The sequence below is a fragment of the Homalodisca vitripennis genome, chromosome 3, assembly GCF_021130785.1.
Source record: "Homalodisca vitripennis isolate AUS2020 chromosome 3, UT_GWSS_2.1, whole genome shotgun sequence".
NCBI lineage: Eukaryota > Metazoa > Arthropoda > Insecta > Hemiptera > Cicadellidae > Homalodisca > Homalodisca vitripennis.
Genome location: NC_060209.1, coordinates 133,417,884 through 133,442,890, shown reverse-complemented (window position 1 = coordinate 133,442,890; position 25,007 = coordinate 133,417,884). Strand labels below are relative to the sequence as shown.

Here is a 25,007-nt window from a genome sequence, read left to right as displayed (position 1 = left end):
ACCAGCCTCTCCAGTCAAAGTAGGCTGGCAAACTTACCCTTATGTCTAGGCTGGCAAGAACTTTTTGATACCTAGGGCATAACTCCACCAACTCCAACAGTCATCTCCCACAGTAGACTAGACCTATCGAAGTACCCTTGCGGTTAGTGATGTGTCATTCCTGGACATCCATAAGGTTGCTCATATGTAAGTGACACAGGTTTTTGCTGTGCCTAGTGGTTGTTTTCTAGTGGATAATGCGATATGGTATTATCGCATCTAAGAAAATTTGACAGGGCAACACATATTTTTGAGGAATGTAATATAATATAAAAATCTGTACAGATATGAATTTAATGAGTATTCTCGAAATACACTCCTGTCTTCTAAATTTACAATTAAAACTGAAAACCTGAACAAGGAAATGGCTAGAAAACAGTTTATTTATTTATTTACATTCTGTTGTACATTATCATAGAGATAAGAACAAGGGTCATGGAAGTCTAGTATGGAATATTTTGTCAAGTTAATATAAAACTGTTTCACTGCTGACATTCATTGTTATTAGTCCACTCATAAAATTCTTTCAGTTGGTAAAAACGGATGCTCCAGTAACCAGTTCTTCAGTCTTCGTACAAACTGCTGTTTTTTAGTCTTTCTAAGGTGTTCTGGAGGGCGTTCCATAACTTTGCTCCTGCGTAGGTAGGTTTCTTCTCTGTCATAGTGAGTCGGTGTACTGGGAGTTGGTGGCATGCCTAGTATTGTAATTGTGATATTGTGCTCCGGTTCTTGCTACTTCAGGTGACTTAATATGGAGAAAGGTGATAGTTTCCAAGATGTAGAGATTGACAACGGTGAGAATTCTTAGATCTTTAAATGGATGCCTGCAGGATTCCCTTTGCTGGAGGTTGCTAAGAATTCTGATTGCTTCTCTCTGATGATGCTTCGAGACGTTGCATGTTATTCGCTGAGGTGCCTCCCCAGGCAGCAATCCCATATCGAAGGTGACTTTCATATAGGGCGTGGTAAGCAGTCTTGGCTGTTGCTGTGTCACATGTACTTTTTATCTATCCTGCGAATTACATATAATGCTGTGCTCAACTTTTTTGCACAGAGAGTCTATGTGGTCTGTCCATGTAAGGCGGTCGTCAATTATTATGCCCAGGTACTTTGAAGTGTCTGTTAACTCCAGCTCTGGTAGTCTCCCTGCAATTTCCTTGTGTCTTCCTAGAACCAGCTGTTTAGTTTTATTTTCATTTACGACAAGGTCATTTCCATGACTATATTGAAAAAGCCATATTCAGAGCAGTGTAAGCAGCTATTTCAAGTTGATCTGGTTCTTTTTTACCTAGTAGGAGCACTGTATCGTCTGCATACATCAGCGTTTGTCCGAGATTTTGCATGAAGCTATGTAGGTCATTTGTGTAATAAAATGTATAAGACCGGTCCTAATACAGAGCCTTGAGGTACACCACGCGTGATGGGGTGTGGTACTGACTTTATTTGACGTGTTAAATTGTTTGAGGTGTGGTTTATTTCTACCATTTGGTTTCGTCCTGTCAGGTAACTTTTTATCCAGTCATGTGATTTTCCATTTATTCCAAAAGTCGTCAGTTTTTCTAAGAGATGTCCATGACTAAGGCAGTCAAATGCCTACTGTAGTCAATTAAGAATGGCAGTGGCTGTGTTACCTTCTTCCAATTGGTCTGTTAAAAATTCCACCAGGCTAATAAGAGCTGTTGTTGTTGATCTTCCAGTCAAAAACCCATGTTGGTGGGGTGTCAGAAGTTGATTAGTTATTATGTGATGGAGCAATCTGTTTAGTACCAAATTTTTCAATAACTTTGGAGAAGGTGGGTTATTAATGAAATAGGGCGGTAGTTAGCTGCTTGTGTAGTGCATCCTTTTCTTATATTTAGGGTACACTTTGGCTAGTTTAAGTGCTGCCGGGAATATTCCAGAATTAAAAGATTTATTTATTATGTTAATTAAAGGTCCAATTAGGTCTTCTTTTCTTTACAAACTTTCAAAAGTTTTGTTGAGACATTATCATATCCAGCTGAGGTTTTAGTTTTCAATGATTGGATAATTTGATCTAATTTCTTTTCGGGTTGTGTGGTGCAGAGTAAAATTTGGTCTGGGTTTGGGGCTGGTAGAAATTTTGTGGTTTCTTGGCTGTTTACTGTTTAGTATAGTTATCTTCAGCTACGTTTAATGAAAAATTTATTGAGATAATCTGCAATTTTTGTGGGATCTCTTATGAGTTTTTCCCTGTACGTCTAGTGCTGCGGAAAGGTGCTTTTCCTCTTTTGGCTTTCCTCTCTGAGTTTATAACCTGCCAGACTGCACTGGATTTATTATCTGCTGATGAAATTGTTTTTATGTTATCTTGGCGTCTAAGATGTTTTTAGTCGTAGGTCGTACTCTTTTTTTAGAAGGGCTACATTTCTTTTTGTCAGTTTTCATCTCCTGTAGTGTTGTACAAATCTTGGGCTTCAGTGAATTGCCTCCTCAGATGAACTGCTATGGGGTCAGTTAAAGTTTGTATGGCCCGCTTGGTCCTCTTTTTCAATTTTATTATGGGAAAAGTTGAAATTGATGGTAAAAGAAAGGGCACTGTTAAAGTTATTGTATGATTCTTCTACATCATTCGTATGGAAGACTGATGTCCAGTCTTGCTGACGGAGCAAAGTTTTCAAGTTAAGCAGATTTCTGTTGCTCATGTTTTGCGCTCAGTAGCAGGTGGGGGGTGGTATGTGTTTGTTTCCATTGAATGTGCAGAGTTGACCAGTGTGATCCGAGATGGCCGTATTTATGACTTCAACCGTGAATCTTTTCTGGTTCGAGGTTAGTACAAACACAGTCAATGGATGTCCTTGAAGTCGGCGTTATCCTTGTTGGTGGTAAGTCAAGACAATGGATGTTGTGACTAGTCAGGATTTCATTCATTAAAGTGTAGTCATTCTTTTTGGTCAGGCTGTCAATGTTAATGTCACCCATTATTAATACTGGTTGGTTCGTTGGTATGCTTTCCAGTGCTTCAGCTAGAATTTCCAGGCTGGCTTCCAGGTTTCCATTTGTTTCTGTAAACTCCAACAAGAAAGAGATGGGACCTACCAAGGGTAATCTTAGCAGTAGCTATTTCACATACCAATTCTGTACTGCAATTGTATGTGTCAATTATGTCAACATGACGGTTTTTAAAGATTCTTTTGCAAATATAGCAGCTCCTCCCTTTTGGTGGTGTTTCCTACAGTATTCGGCAGTGAGTATATACCCAATAAGTCTTGTATTTTGCAGTGATTCAATTTTTTGTCCATGTTCTGTTAGGATCATAAAGTCTGGTTTTAATTCAAAAAGAAGGTGTTTAGGCGCTCTATTTTGTTGGATATCCTGTCAGTGTTTTGGTGTAGAAAAGTGATGGTTCTTTCTTTTGTCTGTTCTTGTGCAGGTTGTACATTTTGTTGTAATGTCCAAACATGTTTGTGATTAATGGTTTGTTCAAGGAGATAATTTGGATTGTTTATGGTTCTTTGATGCAATGAGGCATTTTCTGAAAACTCTTGATTTGTATTTGAGATTTCCCATTTTCCGGTGAGCAGGGGCTAAAGAAGAGTTGTTTACTTGATGTTCGTTGTTTGAATTTTATTCTCCCATTCTAGTTTCAGGAATAGATCTTTTGGTTGTAGATAAAGAGTATGATGGTGAAAAGTATACTTGGTCTTTGTAAATTTTGTCTATTATCTTATAATATTCAATATTTTCAGCAAAAAATCCTTCAAATGTTTCATTTGGTGCTTTAACTCTAGATGTGCAGGGTGGTGTCTTTATAGGTTTTTGAGGGGGTTTGTACAGATTTTTCAGCTTCATTTATTGAAGAGTTTTGTTCTCTATGTACCATCACTTTCACTTTGGATCATTTGAGAGTCTTCGTTATCACTTGCTGGAAGTGATGAGTGTGTATTTAGGTTAGTCAGGTTCTGGTCATTTTTAGCTGCTCCTGTGAAGGTGGAATGTTTTTTGCATTTTTTTTACTTGCATGGAGATGCTGAATTTATTTTTAGTTTTCTTATTTTGACATTTCAGCCTGTTATGACGTTGAGTGGAGTTGTATTTTCTTTTCCTGTTTACTTAAATGCTCAGAACAGTTTTGTGTTTGTTTTTTGGGGGGATTTCAGCTCTTGTTTTATTTAGGTTGTACTTTTCCTTGAGTTGGGCTATCTCTATCACCAGCGGGGTGGACTGTGCTGTTGAAAATTGTGAAGAATCTGTTTGAGTAGCACTTTCCTTAAGATTTTTTTTCTTCATTGTGGAAATATTCGTGTGAGTTTTATTTTCCTTTTTAACATCAGTATTTCTTTTTCCTGCTCCTGGTTTTTATGTTCAAATTCATTTAGTGTCCTTGTTAGTGTCCTGTCATGGTCCTCGAAGATGTGTTGTATTTCAGAGAGTTGTTGTTTTTCCTTCATAAGCTGCCTATCCAAATAAAATATTTTCTGCTCTAGAAGTTCAGTTCTTGAGAGATAAATTTCTTCGGATCTTACATAGTCTTCCATTTTAGCTTCCATTTCGGTTAGTTTAAATTTCAGCTTATTATTTTCTCTTCTTTGAGGACTTCATTTTCTTCAAGCAAGGCTTTCCCTAATTTTGCTGCCATTATTTAGACTGTCTTCCTCGTTTTGGAGTTCATTTTCCATAAGGCTTTCTTCAAGCTCTGGTAATGTGCTTTTCCAGGATTGAATGTGTGGCCTATTTTGCCTGTTAAAGCATTTTGGAGTGCTGGTGGAAGATCTTGTTTGAGGCTTCATATGATTGTATTGGAGGCCCATGGTAAGATACATCAGGTTGTCTGGTGTGTTTTGGGTTTTGGAAAAAGCAGATTCAGCTTCTTTTAAAGCCTCATTAAAACTCTTGATTTTTTGGGCAGTCAACTTTTGGTTTTCCGTAAATCTGCTTATTTTCTTGATAGGGGTATATGTCCGAATTTTTGATAGTTGCTGTTGTGTAGTCCTCCAAAAAATAATACTTCATATTTGGGCGGTTTTCCTTTGTCAGACGCTATTACTTCCTTTATTGTTCCTGGCCAGTGTGGGTAGCTTTTTATTTTGGCAAAAAACGATTTTCCCCATTTGTTAGAGCAATATTATTTTTAGTACCCATATGTAAGCAGTTGATAGAGAAGAGGTGCAGATTTATCTCTGTTGAGTAGTAATAAATACAGTTTTTTGGAAAGAGTTTGTCTGATTCTCTTTGTTAAAATGGTTAAAGTAAAAACAGTTTTTTAAGAAGGAATTACGTTTACTTATGCAGGAATTAAAATATTTAATAATTTCATCATACAAGGCAGCGACGAGTTCTTGTTTGAAAGCAAACCAAAATTTAAGATGAAAGCTAAACAATATATTCACCAAATTATAATATAATGAAATGCTCCAAGATGTGATTCCTGATTATGGATTTCCAGTTGAACAGTTTTATACATTTAATTATATTTATTATGTTCTGTTACTGAATTTTTTTTGTTTAAAGTTGTATTATCCTGTTATTGAATTTAGAAGTTTATTATTTGTTATTATTGTTGATATTTATTGCTGTTATGAATTTAGATGTTTATTGTTAGTTATTGTTGTTGTTCATTGTCATCATTATTGTTGATCTTTATTGTTGTTATGAATTTAGATGTTTATTGATAGTTATTGTTTGTTCATCTTGTTATTTATTTATTTAATTTATTTATTAATCAGTAACTTATACATATGGGTGTAGACTCATGAGAGGGCTTACATGTACTGGGAGTCACTTTGAATACCTTTTAGTCAGAAAATGTGTGTTTTGTTTGTGTAATTGTAATAGTATTTATTGTGTTTTGTTGGGGTGTAGTTTTGTTTTAAAATGTTGTATTTGATAGTTTTAAATTGTTATTATGGATTGTTATTGTTATCATTATTAGTTATAAAAAGTAATTTCATTCTAGAGTAGACTTTTCCTGGGAGTATTGCACTGTATAGTAGCCATATAAAAAAATTGTATTAAAGATGCTTGTTTTTTCAGAATCCCGCACGTGCTGTATCAGGCACATGGGATCATGTATCAAATAAAAAAAAACTGTTAATAAATAAACATATTTGAACTGTGTGTTTTCAACTGGAAGGTATACACCAGCCAGAAGTGACCCCTGCTGGGTAAGATGTACTGTTAGTGGGAGGATACTGTTTACACTAAACTCCTTGGAATAAGTAACCTGACGATTGTCTAGTTTGGTCCACTCAGCACAGCACCATTCCAGAATTTGTGGATACCATCTACTCTTATATTAGAAGTATAAGTCATCATTACTGTAAAATGTTAATTTTTGTGCTGTATGAGTCTGCAGATTTTGCTGAAAGTAATGTATTTGTAAATTGCTACAATATATTTCTCTCTATAAATTATGCTCTATTGTTTGTTATAGGATTATGTTGAATTGTTAGCAACAGTTTTTGAAGAGGATGAGGATGATAGTGAAGATGTAAATGAAGGTAAAGATCATTTTAATTAAGTACAGTATTATTTTATGTTGTAAACTATTTTAATATTGGTTATTGATGTACAATTTGATATTTCATTGAAATTGATCACAGTTAGGTTAAGAATAGTTCACTAGCATGCTAATTTGTGTTTGGTATTGGACAGATAGAAAAGACTTGTTAGTGAGGTAGTATGGTGTAGTATGATGGTTAGCCGTAATTGTGGATCTATCCAGACTGTTGTCTCGTCTCTGGTATTATCACAGAAAAATGAAAACCGTCATATTAGGACTTAGTAATTTGCAATGGACCCCACCTACTTGCAAAGTTGGTTGAACACAGAGAAGTTGATTAGAGTTAACGCGGAAAGTAGAACTCTTTTCTTTTTATGTGCTTTTAAACAAAAAATTTCTCAAACATATGAAAGTAAAGAAGCAGTTATTCAACAAAATGACTCAAAAGATCATTGACAGGAACTATCAAAAATATAAGGCTGTTCAAGGTTTGCCAGCTTTGGACCAAGTTTAAGTATTCAAAAAACAGGTCAAGGAAAACTTAATTTAATATGCTTGCAGGATCAATGTTAAACAACAGAATCTCAGACAATATTGCAGAAAAAGCAAGTTTCATTTTCATTCAAGAATGAAGAATTTTATTGTATTGATCTTTTACTAGAAATAGACGTAAGTCAATTAAAAAATACAATTATAGTACTAAGTAATTTGACAATTAAATATTTCATTACTTAAAACATTAAAGAAACGAAACATAAAACCGTTTATAAGAATTCATCACCTAATTGGAATGAATTCATTACAATTCAAAAACAGTACGGATATTGTGTTCTAGATATTCATGTATAGAGTAATCAGGGTGATTAATTAATTAGTCAAGTATATTTTGTTTAATTTTTGTGTGGTGTGAGCAGTATCAGGAAGTTTGTTACAAAATTTGGAGATATTTATTTTCAAAGAAGTCCCTATTAAGCCAGTTGTTGTTGCGGATGTCAAGCTTATTTTTATATATGGTTATATGTGAATGTATATTCTGTCTGGTAAAAAATGAGTATATGTTACTTTTTGTATATAGTAAGATATGAAATATGTATAGATTAATTACAGTAAGAATCCTGGGCTATATAAAAAGTGGTCTTCAATGTTCCTGCGGCCCAGCTTGACAAATTGTTCTAACAACTTTTTTTAATCAATAAGACTTGTGAAACTGTCACAGAATGTCCCCACAATATTAGACTGTATGGTACATGAGATTGAAATAGACTTTACCCATTCTTGGTTGGTGTCGTGAACTAAACTAAGTAGTATATTTTTTGTTTTTTCCACATTTCATGGAAGTTTATTTGAGGCAAACCAATTGTGTGTATCTGATTGAGCTATTTCCAGTGTGACATGCAATTCAGCTATACTTTTACTCTTTTACTACTATTATATAAAGTTGAATCATCAGCATATATGACAGATTGTACCCCAATATATCTTGGTAATTCATTCATCACCACAATGAAGAGAAAAGGACCAAGACAGCCTTAAGGAATTCCTGCACTTTTTGTAATGCTGATTGCTCTCCCCTAACAGCTAAATATTGTTTCCGGTTTACCAAATATGATTCTATGATTTTTATTGAATGTTTAGATATGCTGTAGAAACTCAGTTTTGTAAGAATACTATCAAAAGAAACACAATCACAAACCTTACTAAGATCGAATAGAGATAAAGCAACCGATTATTTACTATCTAAAGCTTCAAGGGCATTACCCACTACATCCATCACTGCTGTAGTAGTGTTTAGGAAGTTGTTGTGTGACCAGTTCTAAAGCTAAATTGTGAATTAGATAGTAAGTCATGTGTTTCAGAAAAGTAATTTAGTTGCCAATGCATTATAGTTTTAACTCTTTTTTTTAAATATGCACAATCAAAATGGATTGATAACTTTAAGGCAATTTTTGTCTGCTTTCTTGAAAACTGGGATAATTTTTGAAATTTTCTATAAATCAGAGAAGTTTTGTTATTTCACAGTTCACAAAAATCTTTATTTACCAGAAAGTTTACAAAAAAAATACAATTCCATGTGCTACACAAAGCACGTGTGGAAAAGGAAAACAAGTTCTTTTTTAATATATTGGCATTATATATATACATTTTACATACAGTTGGCAAAGTACATTTAAAGCCTATTCAGTCTCTTTTGGCAGAAGGTGAACTTAAATTTAAATAATTTGCATGTTTCAACGTTTTTAGATATTATAAGTATATAAACTATTACACAAATCAAACAAAACCAAATAATAGTAAAAACTTAACAAACATAAGGACTAATTAGGCAGATTATATACATATATTCATATATATATATATATATATATATATATATATATATATACATACCCATAAATATTATATACATATACACACATATCAGTAGTACATGATTAAATACAAAAATTAATCAACTGTTACAAATATATTAAGTTATTTAACAATAATTCCAACAATAACAGGATTTAATATAAAATATATATACATACACATACATAACAATAACAAATGCAGCAATATAGATCTAACAAACAATTTCAACAATAACAGCTTAACAACAGACATTGATAACAAACTTAAAACATAACAATTTTTAAACTATGAGATAAACTATATTTAATGTGACACAACAATAAAAATAAAATTATTAAGAATTTAGGTTTTTGACATATTCTCTACTTTTCATCTTAAATTTTGGTTTGGATTCATACAATAGACTGTCACCATAGTTCATTATGAATGCATTGAAATGTTTAATGGCTGTATAAGTGAATTGCTTTCTTGCCAACTCCTTGGTGTAGTTTGGCATTGAAATTTGCTTTACTTGCGATGATCTTGTATTAACTACATTTTTTTTAATGTCGAAACTGTCTAAGAATTTATAGATGTAATTTAAACAATGATAAACATAAAGTTGATTAAAAGTTAAAATGTTGTCTTCCTTAAATAAATGTGAAATTCTATCATATTTCTTTAAATTATAAATATTTCTCACAGCAAATCTTTGTGAATTTTTTATTTTTATTAAAATAGACTCGTAGGTATCTCCATAGTGGATTATTCCATACTGCAAAGTGCCTTCAAACCAAGAGGTATATAGTTGTCTTAGCAGATTGGGTTTCAAAAAACCTCTCATATGATATATAGCATAATTAATTTTTCTTGGTTTAGTGCTTAATGTGTTTATAAAGACATTCCATTTTAGATCTCTATCAATAGTTAGACCTAAGTATTTTACATTATCCACTATTTCTATTACATCACAGTTGCAACCATAGATACATTGGTGTTTATGACAATAAAACTTATTTTCTTTTTGCAGAGATTCACAAGATATATTTCTATCAAAAAAGAGTATACATTTTGATTTACTAACATTTATTAGGAGCTTATTGTTTGACAACCATTGCGAAAGCTTTTCAAGATCACTTGATATTAGATGTCTTAACCTACTTTTATTGTATGCAGAGCATACCACTGCAGTGTCATCTGCATAAGCAAAAATCTTTGAGTTTAATTTAATTTTCAGCAGCTCATTTATGAATATATTAAACATTATTGGTCCTAGAACACCGCCCTGAGCCACTCCGTGCCTCAACTCTAATGTATTGCTAACATATTTGTTCACTTTTACAAGTTGCTTTCTTTTCCTGCAAAAAGAATTTAACCAAGCCAATGCATTTCCAGCTATACCATAGGTTTCAAATCTTTTCATGAGTATGTCTATCTCGACCAGGTCAAAAGCCTTCTGAAAATCAAGGTAGACAGCTGCAGTGAATTTATTCCTGTCAACAGATTCTGCTATGCACTGAATGTGGTTTTGTATGGCCAAGTCAGTCCCCTTATTTGGAAGAAATCCAAACTGATATGGGGAAAATATAGACCTAGACACCAAGTAATCCAAAAGCTGATTCTTAATTAAGGTTTCAAATATTTTAGCTAGAGTATTAATGAGGGATATAGGGCGATACGATGAAAATTCGGTTTTGCTTCCATGTTTGAAGATTGGTATAACACAAGCTATCTTAAATGTATCAGGAAAAACATTTTGAGCGAGCGACTTAGAAAAAATGTGATGCAGAATTGGTAAAAAAATATCAATATTGTTCTTTACTGTTACAATATCAATGCCATCAATACCACAGCTTCTTTTATTTTTCATTTTATTCACAACCTCAAGAACTAAGTTTTGTGTAACAAAAAAATTTTCAAATACAGCCGAACTATTGTGAAAGTTGTTTTCAAATAAATCATAGCCAAATGCATCTTGTTTTAGCTTTGATGTTACATTAACAAAATAATCATTAAAACAATTAGCAACAAAAACCTCATTGCCTGCCACCTCTACATCTTTACCATTACACTTTATATTAGTAAATTTTATTGTATCTTTTTTCATTATATTTTTCACAATTTTCCAGTAATATCTAGTGTTTCCATAATTATTTTCTATTAGCGATGAGTAATAGTTTAGCTTACATTTTTTTATTCTACTGTTTACTAGTTTGGACATCTCATGATACTGGGATTTTAAATTTATATTCATTTTGTTAGTAATATACAATTTATACAAGTAGTTCTTCCTATTCACTAAGTTAACCATTTCCTCAGTTATCCATGGGTTACGTTTTCTGTTTTTACTAGTTAATTTTTTTAAACTGAAAGAAGCATCATAACATATATTGTACAAATCATAGAAATGCTGTAAACTTACATTGACATCATCATTGACAAAAACAGGCGTCCAATCAGTACGCATCAATAGTGTACGCAACTTTTTATAATCTAAACATTTGTATAAGGATGATTTTTGAGTAATGTTTACATTAATTGACACTTTAACATCCAATACCCAATGGTCAGTTATACTTGCAGGAATAACATCACAGCTAAATTTTACATTTTTTGTGTTTCTAACTAAGACATGATCCAAAGAAGAAGAAACACCATTACAAACCCTAGTAGGTGACTTGACATAGTTTTTAAATCCATAAGAAGAATACATATCAATGTATTTTTTGCCAGAGCCTGAATTTCTTAATGTACATATATTTATGTCACCTATTATAACAGTTGGGTCAACTTTGTTATTTAATATACTGTGAAAATCTGTTTCAAAAGCTGCATAAGTATGTCTACAAGAACGGTAAATGCCATAGAGTGAAAATTTAAAGTGATGGTTGTTAATGGAGACAGGTAGAATAACATTAATTATTTCAGCTGTAGGAAAGCAAATAAGCTGATATTGATAATATAGGTCAGAGTCCATATAGATTATTACCCCACCAGCTTGATTATGTTGTCTAGGTTGTAGATGCATGTTGTAGCCAGGAATATTGAATTTAGTCTCTTCATCACCCTTACACCAGACTTCACTAAGGATTATAATGTGATAGTTTATATTTTGTGATTTTAAATATATTAAAAGTTCATCAAAGTGCTTACGTAATCTTCGAATGTTTATGTGAAAAATATGTAAGTCCTCTAGGTTATTTACCACCATAACACACATTTAAATGTATAATACATTAACAAGCTACTGATAGAAGCTATTCAACTAGAGTTCAGTAGTTTTTTTATGTCAGTTTGAGAGAATATCTGGATGATTCTAGTTGTATCTGTCTTCCTAGTAAAGATTTTACCATCTTTTATCCACACATACTTATAGCCCACGTCCCGTAACTTTTTTGCCTCGAATAGAAGTTCTTTGTAGAATCCAGTTAGGTGTTCATTTACATAAACTTTATTGTCAGGGGCATTAGGTACAAAGTTTGTAGACTTGAGACAAGCCATATTGTCCTTGCTTTTTGCTTTCGCGAGCACTGAATTTCGTTTTTGCCTATTCGCAAATTGTATCACTATGGGCCTTACACCCGACTTACGTTTTGTAGGTACCCTATGCGCCGCCTGAATGTCAGTTGTATAGTCAATAGTCTCATTTAATAACCCTGATAACTTATTCACAACTTCAGGTATATTTTCTCCCTCCAGTTCTGGTATGCCTATAACTTCAATGTTTTTGTTACGACTATATTGTTCCATGGTTTCTAATTTAACCTTCAGGGAGTTTATTTCTTCAGTAAGGTGTTTATTTTCGAGCATGATATTTTCATGATGCTGCTCAACCTGAGAAACTCTACTCAAATAATCAGATACCTGAATCTCATAAGTATCGATCTTAGCAGAAAAAAATTGAAGGGAAGTTTTAAATTCATCAATATCTTTTTTTAACTCCTTGGTATGTAAAGCTAGTTGTTTAATAATAGTTTCTTCCATTTTAATCAAAAACTCGGACTGCATTTGGGATATTAACTCAGAAACATCCTTAGTGTTACCTGTGCTCGATGTGCAGGTTTTACACTTCCAAGCATTTCTTCTCTTTTCACCCATTCGATTCCAAGTGGTTTCAGCAATATTAGCACACTCGAAATGCAACTTGCACTTATTAATGGAACACAAAGCAAAATCATTATCTTCTGGAATTGGATCCTCACAAATTGAACAAATCATAATTAATTAAAGTTTGAGGTTAAGTCAGGAGCAAAAATAGACAGGTCAAATCACCACCTCTGCCAACTGCCAACTATTTGTATATAACACTAGATGTTTGTTAATACTGTAGGCTAATGGCTCTTTAGTATAATTTATTGCGTTTCAGTACATAATTAGAAAACTAGTAGTAATCAGTACGTTTTGAATTAGCAAATTTGGAAACAATCTTGATTAGCTCAATAGGTTTGGTGTTAGGCCAATAATATGTATCTGGTGGAAATGGCCTGTTGCCTAGGTAATCACGGATATTGTTATTGGCGAAAGGAATGTTGTTATTCAACTCCTTAACAGGGTCAACAAAATAATTGTTTACTAGATCAGGGTCAAGTTTAGTGTCATCTGTATGGGATGATTGTCGTTCTTGAGAAATAATATCCCATGCGGCCTTGTATTTGTTAGGAGCCTCACTAATAAACTTCACAAGCTACTCTATTTGCCTGTATAAGAATGTTATAATAAATTTGCTACAGTCTAAATATGCATTATACACAAACTGAGACTGCTCATGTCCACGCCTATTCATATCCTTATAAACATAAACAGATGTAGCATAAAATCCCTTTCCTTATCCAGGTCATATGCATACCAGTTAACTTTCTTTTTATTGACATTATGTGCCTTAATTTCTTTACATTCTAGAGGAGAGCAAAATTGCCATAAATTTACATACTGCTAAACAATGATTCAATAGCAATAGAACCTGCCTGAAATTCATCAGCAATTGTCCATTTCTAATATTTTAAGTATTTTCATTATAAGTGGGTAGTGGTCTGCAAAATGACCAGGTACTGATACTACTTGATAAAATGTAGAGAAATTGACCAATATATTGTCAATACAAGAATTGATCTTGTTGGTGCCGAAGTTGGTTCCAAAGGAGAACAGGAAAGGTGCAATGACCTGAGAAGTTTTAAAAACAAAATTGAATCTTGATTTTTTTTAGTGTGTCAATTCAATATTGAAATCACCACATACTGTTATTCTAGCTCCTGTACATTAGACTATTTTTTTGATAGTAATTCAAAATTGTTTAGAAATGGTTGAATATCACCTACTGGAAATCTATAAACGGAAGTGACAACAAAATTTTAATTTATTTATTTTACATATCTAAATTCACAATTAATTTCAGTATTAAATTGGTCAAGATTTATGACAATGAAAACAGTACCCTTTTTAATGTAAATACCTGATCCTCTATTTTTTAAAATTTGTTCTGCAATAAAAACTACCACAGGCAAACCCATGGAGGGTAAATAAGATCAACTCCACCTGATTCAAGCCAATGGGCAGAAACAGGAACAACATTAATTTTGTTTATGGCACAAAAATGTTCAAGTCTAACATTTTATTGCGTATACATCGAGCATTTACTTGCTTCAAGTATATATATACAGTACATATATATATACATCTTTTTATATATATATATATATTTCTTGTGTTCGTGTGTATGTAACTGAACTCCTCCTAAATGACTGGACCGATTTTGATAAAATTTTGTGTGTGTTTTCAATGGAATTCGAGAATGGTTTAGATTCACAATTTGGTCCACTAGAAAATGTTTTTTTAATTAATTTTTCATTTGTAAGTAGTTGTTGATTTTAGAGTGTTTTACATTGGATCCGGCAGACTACACTACAAAATGTAATACAAAGTGAACTGATACTTAACAGCTGTTAATAATTTCAGCTGAAGTTCATCAAAGAGGCAGAAACATTTGTTTACATTTAAAATTTCGAAAATTATTTTAAAGTGCTTGATCAGTAGTGTAATGCAGATTGTATAGAAGAAGTTATTACCTAATTTTAAATTTAGATTGCGCCAATGATCATTAAACTATCTAATACAATGAAAAAAACTATTAAACGCTGTTATAAAAACCACCTCATTGTACAAATCCGTGAATGTTTGCACATAAGGTAATCAAATTTGATTAGATCGAAGGTAAATGAAAAGAGCCGAAAGAAGACGCTTTATGATCGAAATTGGTTTTCGTTGATACATTTTCTTGACCGGAGCACAAGGAAAACCCCACAATATTGGAAATATCTTAGACAGAAAATTAATCTTGACAGTTTTTGATTGGATTGTAATTTTATTCTTATAACCTAATTAGATTATCGAGATCCATGTATATAAATTAATTGTATGAATAACTTATCAACACCTAGCAAAAACCACGAAAGATAGAGGCAGGAAATATAGTACATATCTTTATAATGCGCCCAAGAGGCTCACGTAGGAACAACTATCAATTATCTCAGGAATGTTTAGAATGTGATAGAAAAAGAATACATGAATGTGGTGTAATAGGAAATTTCGTGTGACGCCGTGGGCAACTGCTAGTATATATATATATATATATATATATATATATATATATATATATATATATATATATAAACTACTAACTAATAACTACTATTTCAATGTCTTAAGGGTTAGTTTGGAATGAGGTAAAAGTAAATTTTCAGATATGGGTACAGCTGATATGATCCAACCTTATAGCAGTCACACAATTTTTGGTTTGGGTATCTGGAATTAGGATATCTACCCAGCTTTAATCACTTAATAGTATCTCACTTGCTATATAATACTATGCTAATGTATAGACTCAAGAATTGTCGGTAGGTAAATCATGTAGTTTATCATGCATTATAAGAATAAAAAAAACTAGTGTAAAATTAACATTTATGATTTCAGATGAGGATGTGTCAAAAACTAAATCAGAGTCACAAGTCAAGTTAGAGGTATGTTTTGCTATTTTCTTATACACTCTAAAATATGATAAATTTATAAATTTTCAGACCATCAAGACCATGATGATTTCTTGGGAACAGAACAGGAAGTTCAAACTCGTAAAGCATATAATTCTGACAAATAAGAGTTGTGCATCTCGATCAGGCATTAAGCTAGTTTTCTTCATACCTACTCTGGGATAAAGGCAGTTAATAGAGATCTCTAGTAGTAGATGCTTTAAGATATATGAAGTATGATACTTATGCTGAGATCTTTTTTTTAAGAGATGTATGGTCTTGGCTCTGTTGTGTATCAATGATCCATCAATTTCTATTTGTACAGAAATAAATTTCTTTGCTGGTGACACATCACTTTCCCTGTTTGTTCTATCAATACAAATTCTACATACAAACAGTTTTGTTAAAACAAGTGTTTTGTTATGGTTTAGAGTGAAACATATCAAGTAAGCATCCATATTGATCATAGAACAACCAACTTGGACTCTTAATTTCAGTATAGTACGAAGAAATGTAGATGCTCATTGTACAATAGTACAATTTTCAGAAGTAAACTTTTTGAGCAATTTCAATTCTGACCAATATTTCTCTGCCGAAAAATTAGTTCAGCTACTTTGCCCTTTGTCTTTGTCCTTCATAATCTGGCAGGATGTCATGTCTTACTATCTGTGCCTATTAAATGACCAATTGTATCCACAATGTATTCAAACAGTAACCATTTGTAGCCAGAGCTGGGGTATTAAACATGTTCAAATCTTGGACTGAAAGATTTTTAAAAGCTCGATCAACTCATCTCCACTATCTCCGAATAAACAGTACCAAAAACAACAAAAGAGTAAAACGCAATTATATATTACTTTTATGAATTTAGTGTATTTAACTTATACATTATTGTACAAGCACACTCTGAATTAAATGAGTCAATCCAATCCAAGGGGCGATTGAACCAGAAATGCTTAATGATGTATAAAAACAGTTTAGTATCCATGTATAAAAACAGTTTAGTATCCATTAACATTTCTGTTCCTGTGAAAATGAAAAGTTAATTAGCTACACAGATTGAACCAACATTTATCAATTTTGTATAATCAGACTTAAAACATATGTAATCTGTAGCCTTACAACAGTTCAAGCTGGAAAATTGTGTATCACCGCAACAATAAAACTTTTATTTATTATATGTAAGTGTTAGTTAGTTGTTCAGAATAAATAAAAGAAGATCAAAGATGGTGTTGCTTTTTCCCTTGTAATTTCTTGATACTTTTATGGTCGATGGCCACAGTAAAAATTGAAGTTCGTAGATAATGTCCGTAATGAGCACACATCAACTTTTTATAAGAAAGGTCATCACAGTCAAATCCTTGCAGTGAAACATACAAACTTAAAAAAAACAAACAGTATGGACTTTTCAGCTTAGATATCAGCCTGCCTCCCCCTTCTAAAAAGAAACAGGTCAACTTTAACTAAAAAAAGTCACACACATGTAATGTTACTGTATCTGACAAACTTAAATATTTTTAGCCACTAGAAAAAAAATTAAGGTTACCTATACTATCAATTTAAATTTGATGTACTACCTCTTTTGTTTTAATAACTGTAATATTGATTTCAGAAAAAAGAAGAATCAGAGGATGATTTTATACAGGAATATAATAAAATTATTACAGAAAGCTTGAAAACACCTGAGATAAATAAACACAAAACGAAGACTGAAATTTCACTTCCATTAGGATATAAAAAATTAATAACAGGTAAATGTGAGTTATTTGTTGAAAAACCCTTTGTTTTTCATATTTGTGTATATGTACTTAATAGAAAAATATTTTAATTTTAAAACAGATAGCAATAAATTTTGATACCTTCACGTAATGTACTGTAGTTACAAAATGAATTATATGAAATTTGTCTAAATCTCTCATGCAATGACTGAAAAATTACTTTATTACTATATACTCTTCTAACTATATTGGAATACCTTTAGGCTTAAGTATATTTCAAATGTTGGCTACATATGGATTCAAATTTTAAATTTAATTTTAATTATCATAATTGAATAATTATAAATGCAGTCATAATATTACGTTTTCCTATGAATTATATTATTTCTTTAGAGATCAACCTATTTTGCACATGCTTTTTATACAAAGCAATGTAACAAATAGGTTTTGAGGTAAAATTTAGGATATCTATTTATTTTTGGAATAAGCACCAAATTTAGAATAAGTTATACATTTACAGTTTTGGTGTAAAACTTATTACTAAGCTGTTGCACAACAGAATATTTACAACAAATATTTATAAAAAATATATTTTTTTTAATTTTGTAAAAAAATTAATTATTTCATGGAAACAAAAGGTTATTGTTGTTATAATATTCTCCAAATATTTTTGAAATTGACAGTCATTTACATTTGGCCTGACAGTTATGAAATGGGATACATTGTAAACAAATCTCTTTGGCTGTAGAAATAGTAGTCGTCAATACAGAGTGATACCATTGCCAGTTCTAGGGTTAAAATACAATCAATACAATTTTACCTCAGCACCCACACTACAATCTCAATTTAAAATAAAAAATAAATTCAATACTGGGTAAAAGTATTTGAATATTAATTGGTAGTTGATGGATGAAAACAAATAATAATTCTAAATGTAAGAATATTTTCATACATTAAAAAGGCCATACATTAAGCCCTCCTTATTAGCCCTAACTTCACCTGGTAAAATAAGACTACTTTACTTTATTTTCAATCTTTCAATGCATTTTATACATGGTCCTTTTGCACAAATTGGTGTTGAAGGTGCAATTATTCATGCAGTTAAGAGAAGGAAAATAAAATTATAGATCTTTACTAGTGTTCTGTGTTTAGATGGTGAGCCTCAATTTGTTCTGCTATTCAAAAAAGGAAACAAGCAACTGTACAAACCACTCAAACTTCCTCCTGATCATGAGTTTTTTGCTGGTCTTAAATCTGGAGAAGAGGTATGTTTTGTATCTTGCTATTTTTCTATCATAATATACAGTGTTTATTTTAATTTATGGTAATGTGGGAATTGAGTAATATGATAAATGTTTAGTTTGTAATTATCTAAATTTCTGTAGTGTAAATATGATGTAGTTTCATCCTACAAAATAGGATTGCCTCTTGAGCAAAATGTCTAAAATAACTTTTAAAATGTTACTATGGAAGTTTTAAAATTAATGGGTAATATCTTTTTTGAGATAATTTGCAGGTAGTTAGTACATTTGGCTTATTGGAACTAGTTTAACAGTTAACTGGCTGGTCAAAAACAACTGATAACAAAATTCTACAATCTTGCATCAGAAGCCCAAAATATTTATTTTCCAATGAAGTCACAGAAATATTCCTAAAACGACAGTCCACGATGTTATTCATAAAACATTGAGACTTCATGCCTAAAAATGCCAGTTGAATACCCTTTCAAAATATTTTCTGTCACAAAACTGGTTAAACCAGTGAAAAATTGCTTTATCATGTGGCAAATTTTGGCCTTGAAAAGTAACTTGAAACACTGCACACTAACAATTGATTTCAATTCTGCGTAGCACAGAACACACTTCTGTTGTGCTGTAAATATTGTACTCGCAACTAGCGCCAGGAGTGTCAGTCATAATAGCAGACTGTCACCCCACAGCTGTTCTGCGCATGCCTCCTATGCTTACATGGAAAAAAAACTTCAATTTGATACTTAAATCATTTGGTTATCTTAAATAACTTTTAAGTAATGGCCCTTCAATATCCCGGCATTTTTTTCGGAGACCCTGTACAGTTCTTGAAGAAGAAACATGGCTGTGAAACTGCTTAGAATATGCTACTTGACACTTGTATTGGAGTATGAAGACCTTAACACTTTGGGTTCTAAGAGAAACTATATTTATTTCTTTGCCCTTTTGTTTCATTTTGTTTTACGCTTTGTAGCAATGACAACAATTTGTATATTGCCATGAACTGCCAGTAGGTAATCTCAGATGTCTCAGCTATTGAGTAGCAACACAAAAATCTATCTGTAGACATTCTTTGTTTTTTATATACAAATAAAATATCCTAAAATGTTAATATTTTTAATGTACTTCATTAAATAATGAATCAAAAATAATAATTTAATAATGATAATATTGTTTTGCTGTAAAGATTTTACAAATCATTGATAAGATCATGGTTACAGTAGTTTTCATACCAAGTCAGTACACAATAAAAATATTAAAAAAAGGAAAAAGAAATCCAAAACAAACATAACAGGATTCTTTAAAAATCACGAATCAAGAGAGATAGAAAACAATAACAGAAACATTATCATACTACAACATTAGATCAGATAAGATACACTTGTTTGAAATGTATTTATGGGATTTAAGGCTAAGAATCATATTTTGGGTTTTTTTGTTGAAAGGCCATGAGAATTGAACCACATGTTAAAGAAAAGGGTAAATCATTAACATAAATTAATAAAAGAAAAGGACCTCAAACTGAATCTTGTGGGACACCCTTTCTTTTCTTGACCGAGGTTATGAATGCAATGATACGGGTAGGTTAGGTAAGATTTATAGTTATTGACTACAGCCAAGTTAAAAACAACTGCAAAGTTTGTTATATTTTGTTATTTGTGAATGAGATTTGATTAAATGTATGACAGAGTTAGCCTTTTAGTGTATAATAATGTTTGAGTATATGAATGATTTTTGCAGGCTATTAGGAAAGAAAATGCCAAGTTTAAAAGACTGACTCTTGATATAAACGAACGTTTACAGGATGAAATTTGAGGTAAGTTTCTGTTATATGATTTTCTAGCAATGCCAGTTTGTATCAAAATATCAGGAAAATGACTACTTCATGAACTAATATAGAACATATGGCAGCCAAAAAGTTCAGATATACAATGGTGTTTATTTTATTGAGCCTATAATTGAGTTGCAATTTGCCCAACAGAGGTGCAAATGTATAGTGGGTGTTTTGAAATTTCTTTTCCTGTAATTAAATTACCAAACTTTGATATATGTCAGTTTGAGTAATTATTTTGCATACTCAGTTTTATTAATTACTTCATTATCATAGTTAATATCAGTTTGTGATTACATATTTAAATCAAATTAAATTATATTTTGAATATTGATTCCCAACTGTTCGTAATATAGACCAAGTTTTAAGTTCTAGCAATATCAATTGTGATGGTGCTCCACCAACTAAAAAATCAGGGAAATGGGTAAAAGTAAAACCTAAGGGTATACGTACCAAAAATACAAATGTTAATTCCCTCCCAAGTAACCACATTGTAAAATGTACAAACCGTTTTCAAGCCCTTGAGTTGGAGAGTACCTGTATAAATGATACAACAATTTGCAATTCATCTGGTAAATGGCAACAAAAGTCGTTCATACGACAAACAAACAAACCTAGGGTTTCTGTAAATGTACTAAATTACTACAAAGTAGTTCTAAAGTGGGTAAAGAAACCTTTACTCATCGCAATGTCCTGCACTCAGATGTAAGAGTAAAGGTTTCTAGTGACATAAGCGGTCCAAAGTATACAATACAAGCAAATAAGAAGATTCAGGAAACTCCTATGTCTAATGTTTTGTTGATTGGGGACTCACTTCTGCGTTACTCAGGGAAGAGGTGTGCAGATGGTGGGGCTATCGTGGATATTAATCCGGGAGCTAAAATTTCTCATATTAAAGATAAGCTTGGGAAATATAAATCTGCACAACCTAAAATAATATATCTACAGTAGAGTCCCGGTAATCCGAGGTGAATGGGACCGAATGTACCTCGAATTGTGAAGAACTCGAATTATACGGAACACTTTGAGAAAAATTGGGTTATAATTAGAACTGAAGGCAAACAAAAGAAATATGCTTTTATTACAAATACCAGCATTAAGAAATTACTTACAGAGGTCCAAAGATGCAATGTTTACTTAAAAAAACAGTCTAGAGTTTTTTGTTTCACCACACTGCAGCGTTTGCGGGCAGCCATGTCTCTCCACCGCCGAAGCAATAACGTGTCTGCCGCTGTCGCCTCTGCTTGCCGCCGTAGCGCAGGGCCGCATCCAGTGCCGCGTAGCCGTCGCGTTGCCGGGTCTGTCTCCTGCACACTTTCTTCTTCGTCACTCCCGTCAGCTGTCATGTCTGTGACCATCTCAACTATGGTGTCGTCTATTGTCTCTAACTGTTCGTCCCTACTCATCCACTCTCCAATATCAGTTTGATTTGTCCCATTGCAACCAGGAAGTCTGTTTATTAAATTTACTAACGGTAGATCGTCATCTTCATCATCATTTTCAATTTTACACACTCCGATTTTCTTCCATGATTTCTGGATTGTTTCTGGTTTAATTTCGCTCCAAGCTTCAGCGATCCAATAAATAACATCCTTGATTGTGACTTTTTTCAGGAAATCTTTTATGGTTGCCTCTCCTTCAATTGTTTGAAACATTGATTGCAACAAACGGCGTCTGTACTTTTTTTCAAAGTTTCAAGTACGCCTTGGTCCATAGGCTGAATGAGGCTGGTCACGTTCGGTGGCAAAAACATCGTGCGTATGCCATCGCATTGCAGTTCCCCTTCATCTGGGTGTGATCCTGCGTTAACAAGTGTTAAGATGGCTTTAGAGGGTAGGTTGCTTTTCTTCAAAAACTTTTTGGTTTCAGGAACAAACTTACTAAAATCCAGTTTTTAAAAGTTTGTTTGTCCATCCATGCGTTTTTTTGGTTTGTATAAGTTGCTGGAAGCGTTGAAATAGACATGTTTTTAAACGCACGAGGCTTAGCAGACTTGCCAATGACAGTTAGCTTTAATTTATGGCTTCCCGACGCGTTTGAAGCGGCTAGCACAGTCAGTCTCTCTTTGCTTTTTTTGTGACCCGGAGCAGCTTTTTCCTCCCGTGAAGCTAGAGTTTTTGATGGCAAAGTTTTAAAATTCAAACTAGTTTCATCACAGTTGTAAATCTGATCAGGTGTTAAATTTTCACTTTTAATAAGATTTTTTAACTTTTCACAGAACTGAACAACTGCCTCGGAATCCGCCGAAAGTTTCTCCCCACAAATTTCTAACTGCCTCACGCCATAACGATTTTTCCAACGGTCAAGCCATCCTACACTTGCCGTAAAATCTTCCTCACCTTCATTGATTTCATTGCAAAAGTACAATGCCTTTTCCTGTAAAATAGGTCCGGAAATAGGACAACCTTTGTTTCTTTGTTGACAAAACCATAAAAATAGGGCCTCGCTAGTTTTTTCATACTCTGCTTTCTTCATAGACTTCCGCTCATTAGTACACCTTTCCGAGCACTTTTCTGATGCAAATTTTTCAATTTTATCGCGATTCCTTCGCCAGTCACCAACTGTCACTTCACCAACTCCGTACTCGGCAGCTAATTTTTTTAACGTTTCACCTTTATCAAGTATTTTAAGAGCTTCTAGTTTTGTTTTTATCGGTAAAAACTTTCTTTTACTTTTTGAACTCATAGTTCACTGTACAATGAACACATAAACACTTCAGAAAATACTAAAACTTAATATTTAGACAACAAGTACTGTACGTTGTAAATAACAGCCGGGTAAGCGCACTGCGATCGTAATCTATAACAACCGTACCGCAGTCGAACGAGATGAGCAACGGACTGATTTATTTTTAGACAATACGGGGCGCAATGTTCCGTGGCCTTGACAATAGGGTGGGGGTGGGGCGTTGCAAATGAAGTGGCACTGATGAGTCCAGGCGGCCGGCTTCTCCAAGTAGCCTAGCACTCAGTTTACAGGCATGCGCTCGAGTGTGTTGTACAAATATGTCAATTTCACATTTTATGTTTTTACATGTGTTGGCTCGGATTTAACGGAACCTCGGACTATCGAGACTCGAACTATCGGGACTCTACTGTACTTGTTGGTACAAACTACAGTACTTGTTCATGGTTATAATGGGGGGCCTGGGTATAATGGTGGTTGGGGTAAGCGCACGGTGCTTCACTCTATGGCTGACCTGTTGAGTACAGCAAAACAAGAATTCCCAAACTCTATCATAATTGTAAATAGTGTTCTGACAAGGAAGGATATCAATCAGAAAGCCCTTTTTTATTTTAATGAGCAGCTAATGCTGATGTGCAATAATTTCAACGTCGAGTTCCTTGACACTAGCGCTGTGGTTAAATATCATCATCTAGCACGTGATGGGACACACTTGAATCGGAAGGGAAATGACTGTTTTGGTGATCTTATTTTTCACTCATTGAAAATAATTTATGAGGCTGTGTCTGCTGAGCCAAAAGGTGTGTGTCCCAGCCCTCAGATATCCCATACTAATGATTCAGTTTCTCCTTCTTTAATTAGTAACCTGTCGGGAAACGGCACCGAGACTTTACCAACAGTTGTAGAGTAGCGCAAGTTAATATTAGATCACTGAATACAGGCTTTGAGGAGCTGTGTTTGGTGATTGACGACTTCCAGTTTGACCTCTTGGGAATCACAGAGTCATGGTTATCTTCGGAGACCCCCTCTCATGTTTTTGATGTCCCTTGCTATTCACTCCATCGTTGTGATAGACCCACTGGTTTGGGAGATGTTGGTGGAGGTATAGTTCTCTATGTAAAACAAGAAATTAAGTTTGTTCGTCTTTATCTTCAAAATGTTGACAACCGTATTGAATACATCAGCGGTGTGGTTAATCTTAAAGGTTTGAAGCTACTTATCTGCATTGCATACAGGCCCCCAGACATTCCTTATTCGACCTTGAGCTCCTTAATCCACGCTCTGTACATCGACGAGTCACCAGGTGTTGATTCAGTGATTTTGCTGGGTGATTTGAATGTGAATCTTCTGAACCAAAAGAGGGAAGATGTAAAATATCTCGAAAGAATTTTTCAATCAATGGGCCTTTCTCAGATTATTAAGGAGCCCACACGTGTCACAGAAAGTTCATTTTCTCTTATTGATTTGATAATTGTAGACAAGACCCATTACCTTGACGTAGGAATGGTTGATACCTCCAACATTTTTACTCACAATGGTAGACGGATCACCGACCACAGGTTGACTTACTGTGACGTGCCTTGCAAAAAATCAAAATCCAAAGAAAAGTTTATTACATATAGGAATTTTAGAGATTTTGACGGTGATACGTTTATTGATGTTGCTTCCAATATA

General features: G+C 33.2%; 1 protein-coding gene across 1 annotated transcript in view; it reads left to right on the top strand.

The window, feature by feature from the left end:
- The window catches only part of LOC124358358 (regulator of nonsense transcripts 2-like), a 42,226-nt gene that overhangs the window by 11,694 nt on the left and 5,525 nt on the right, over window positions 1-25,007 (top strand). The window contains exons 8-12 of the mRNA XM_046810660.1: window positions 6,431-6,497; window positions 15,797-15,843; window positions 17,462-17,600; window positions 18,720-18,832; window positions 20,558-20,633. Of these exons, the coding sequence (XP_046666616.1) occupies window positions 6,431-6,497; window positions 15,797-15,843; window positions 17,462-17,600; window positions 18,720-18,832; window positions 20,558-20,632 (441 nt within the window). The 3' untranslated portion in view covers window position 20,633. The remainder of the gene's footprint in view (window positions 1-6,430; window positions 6,498-15,796; window positions 15,844-17,461; window positions 17,601-18,719; window positions 18,833-20,557; window positions 20,634-25,007) is intronic.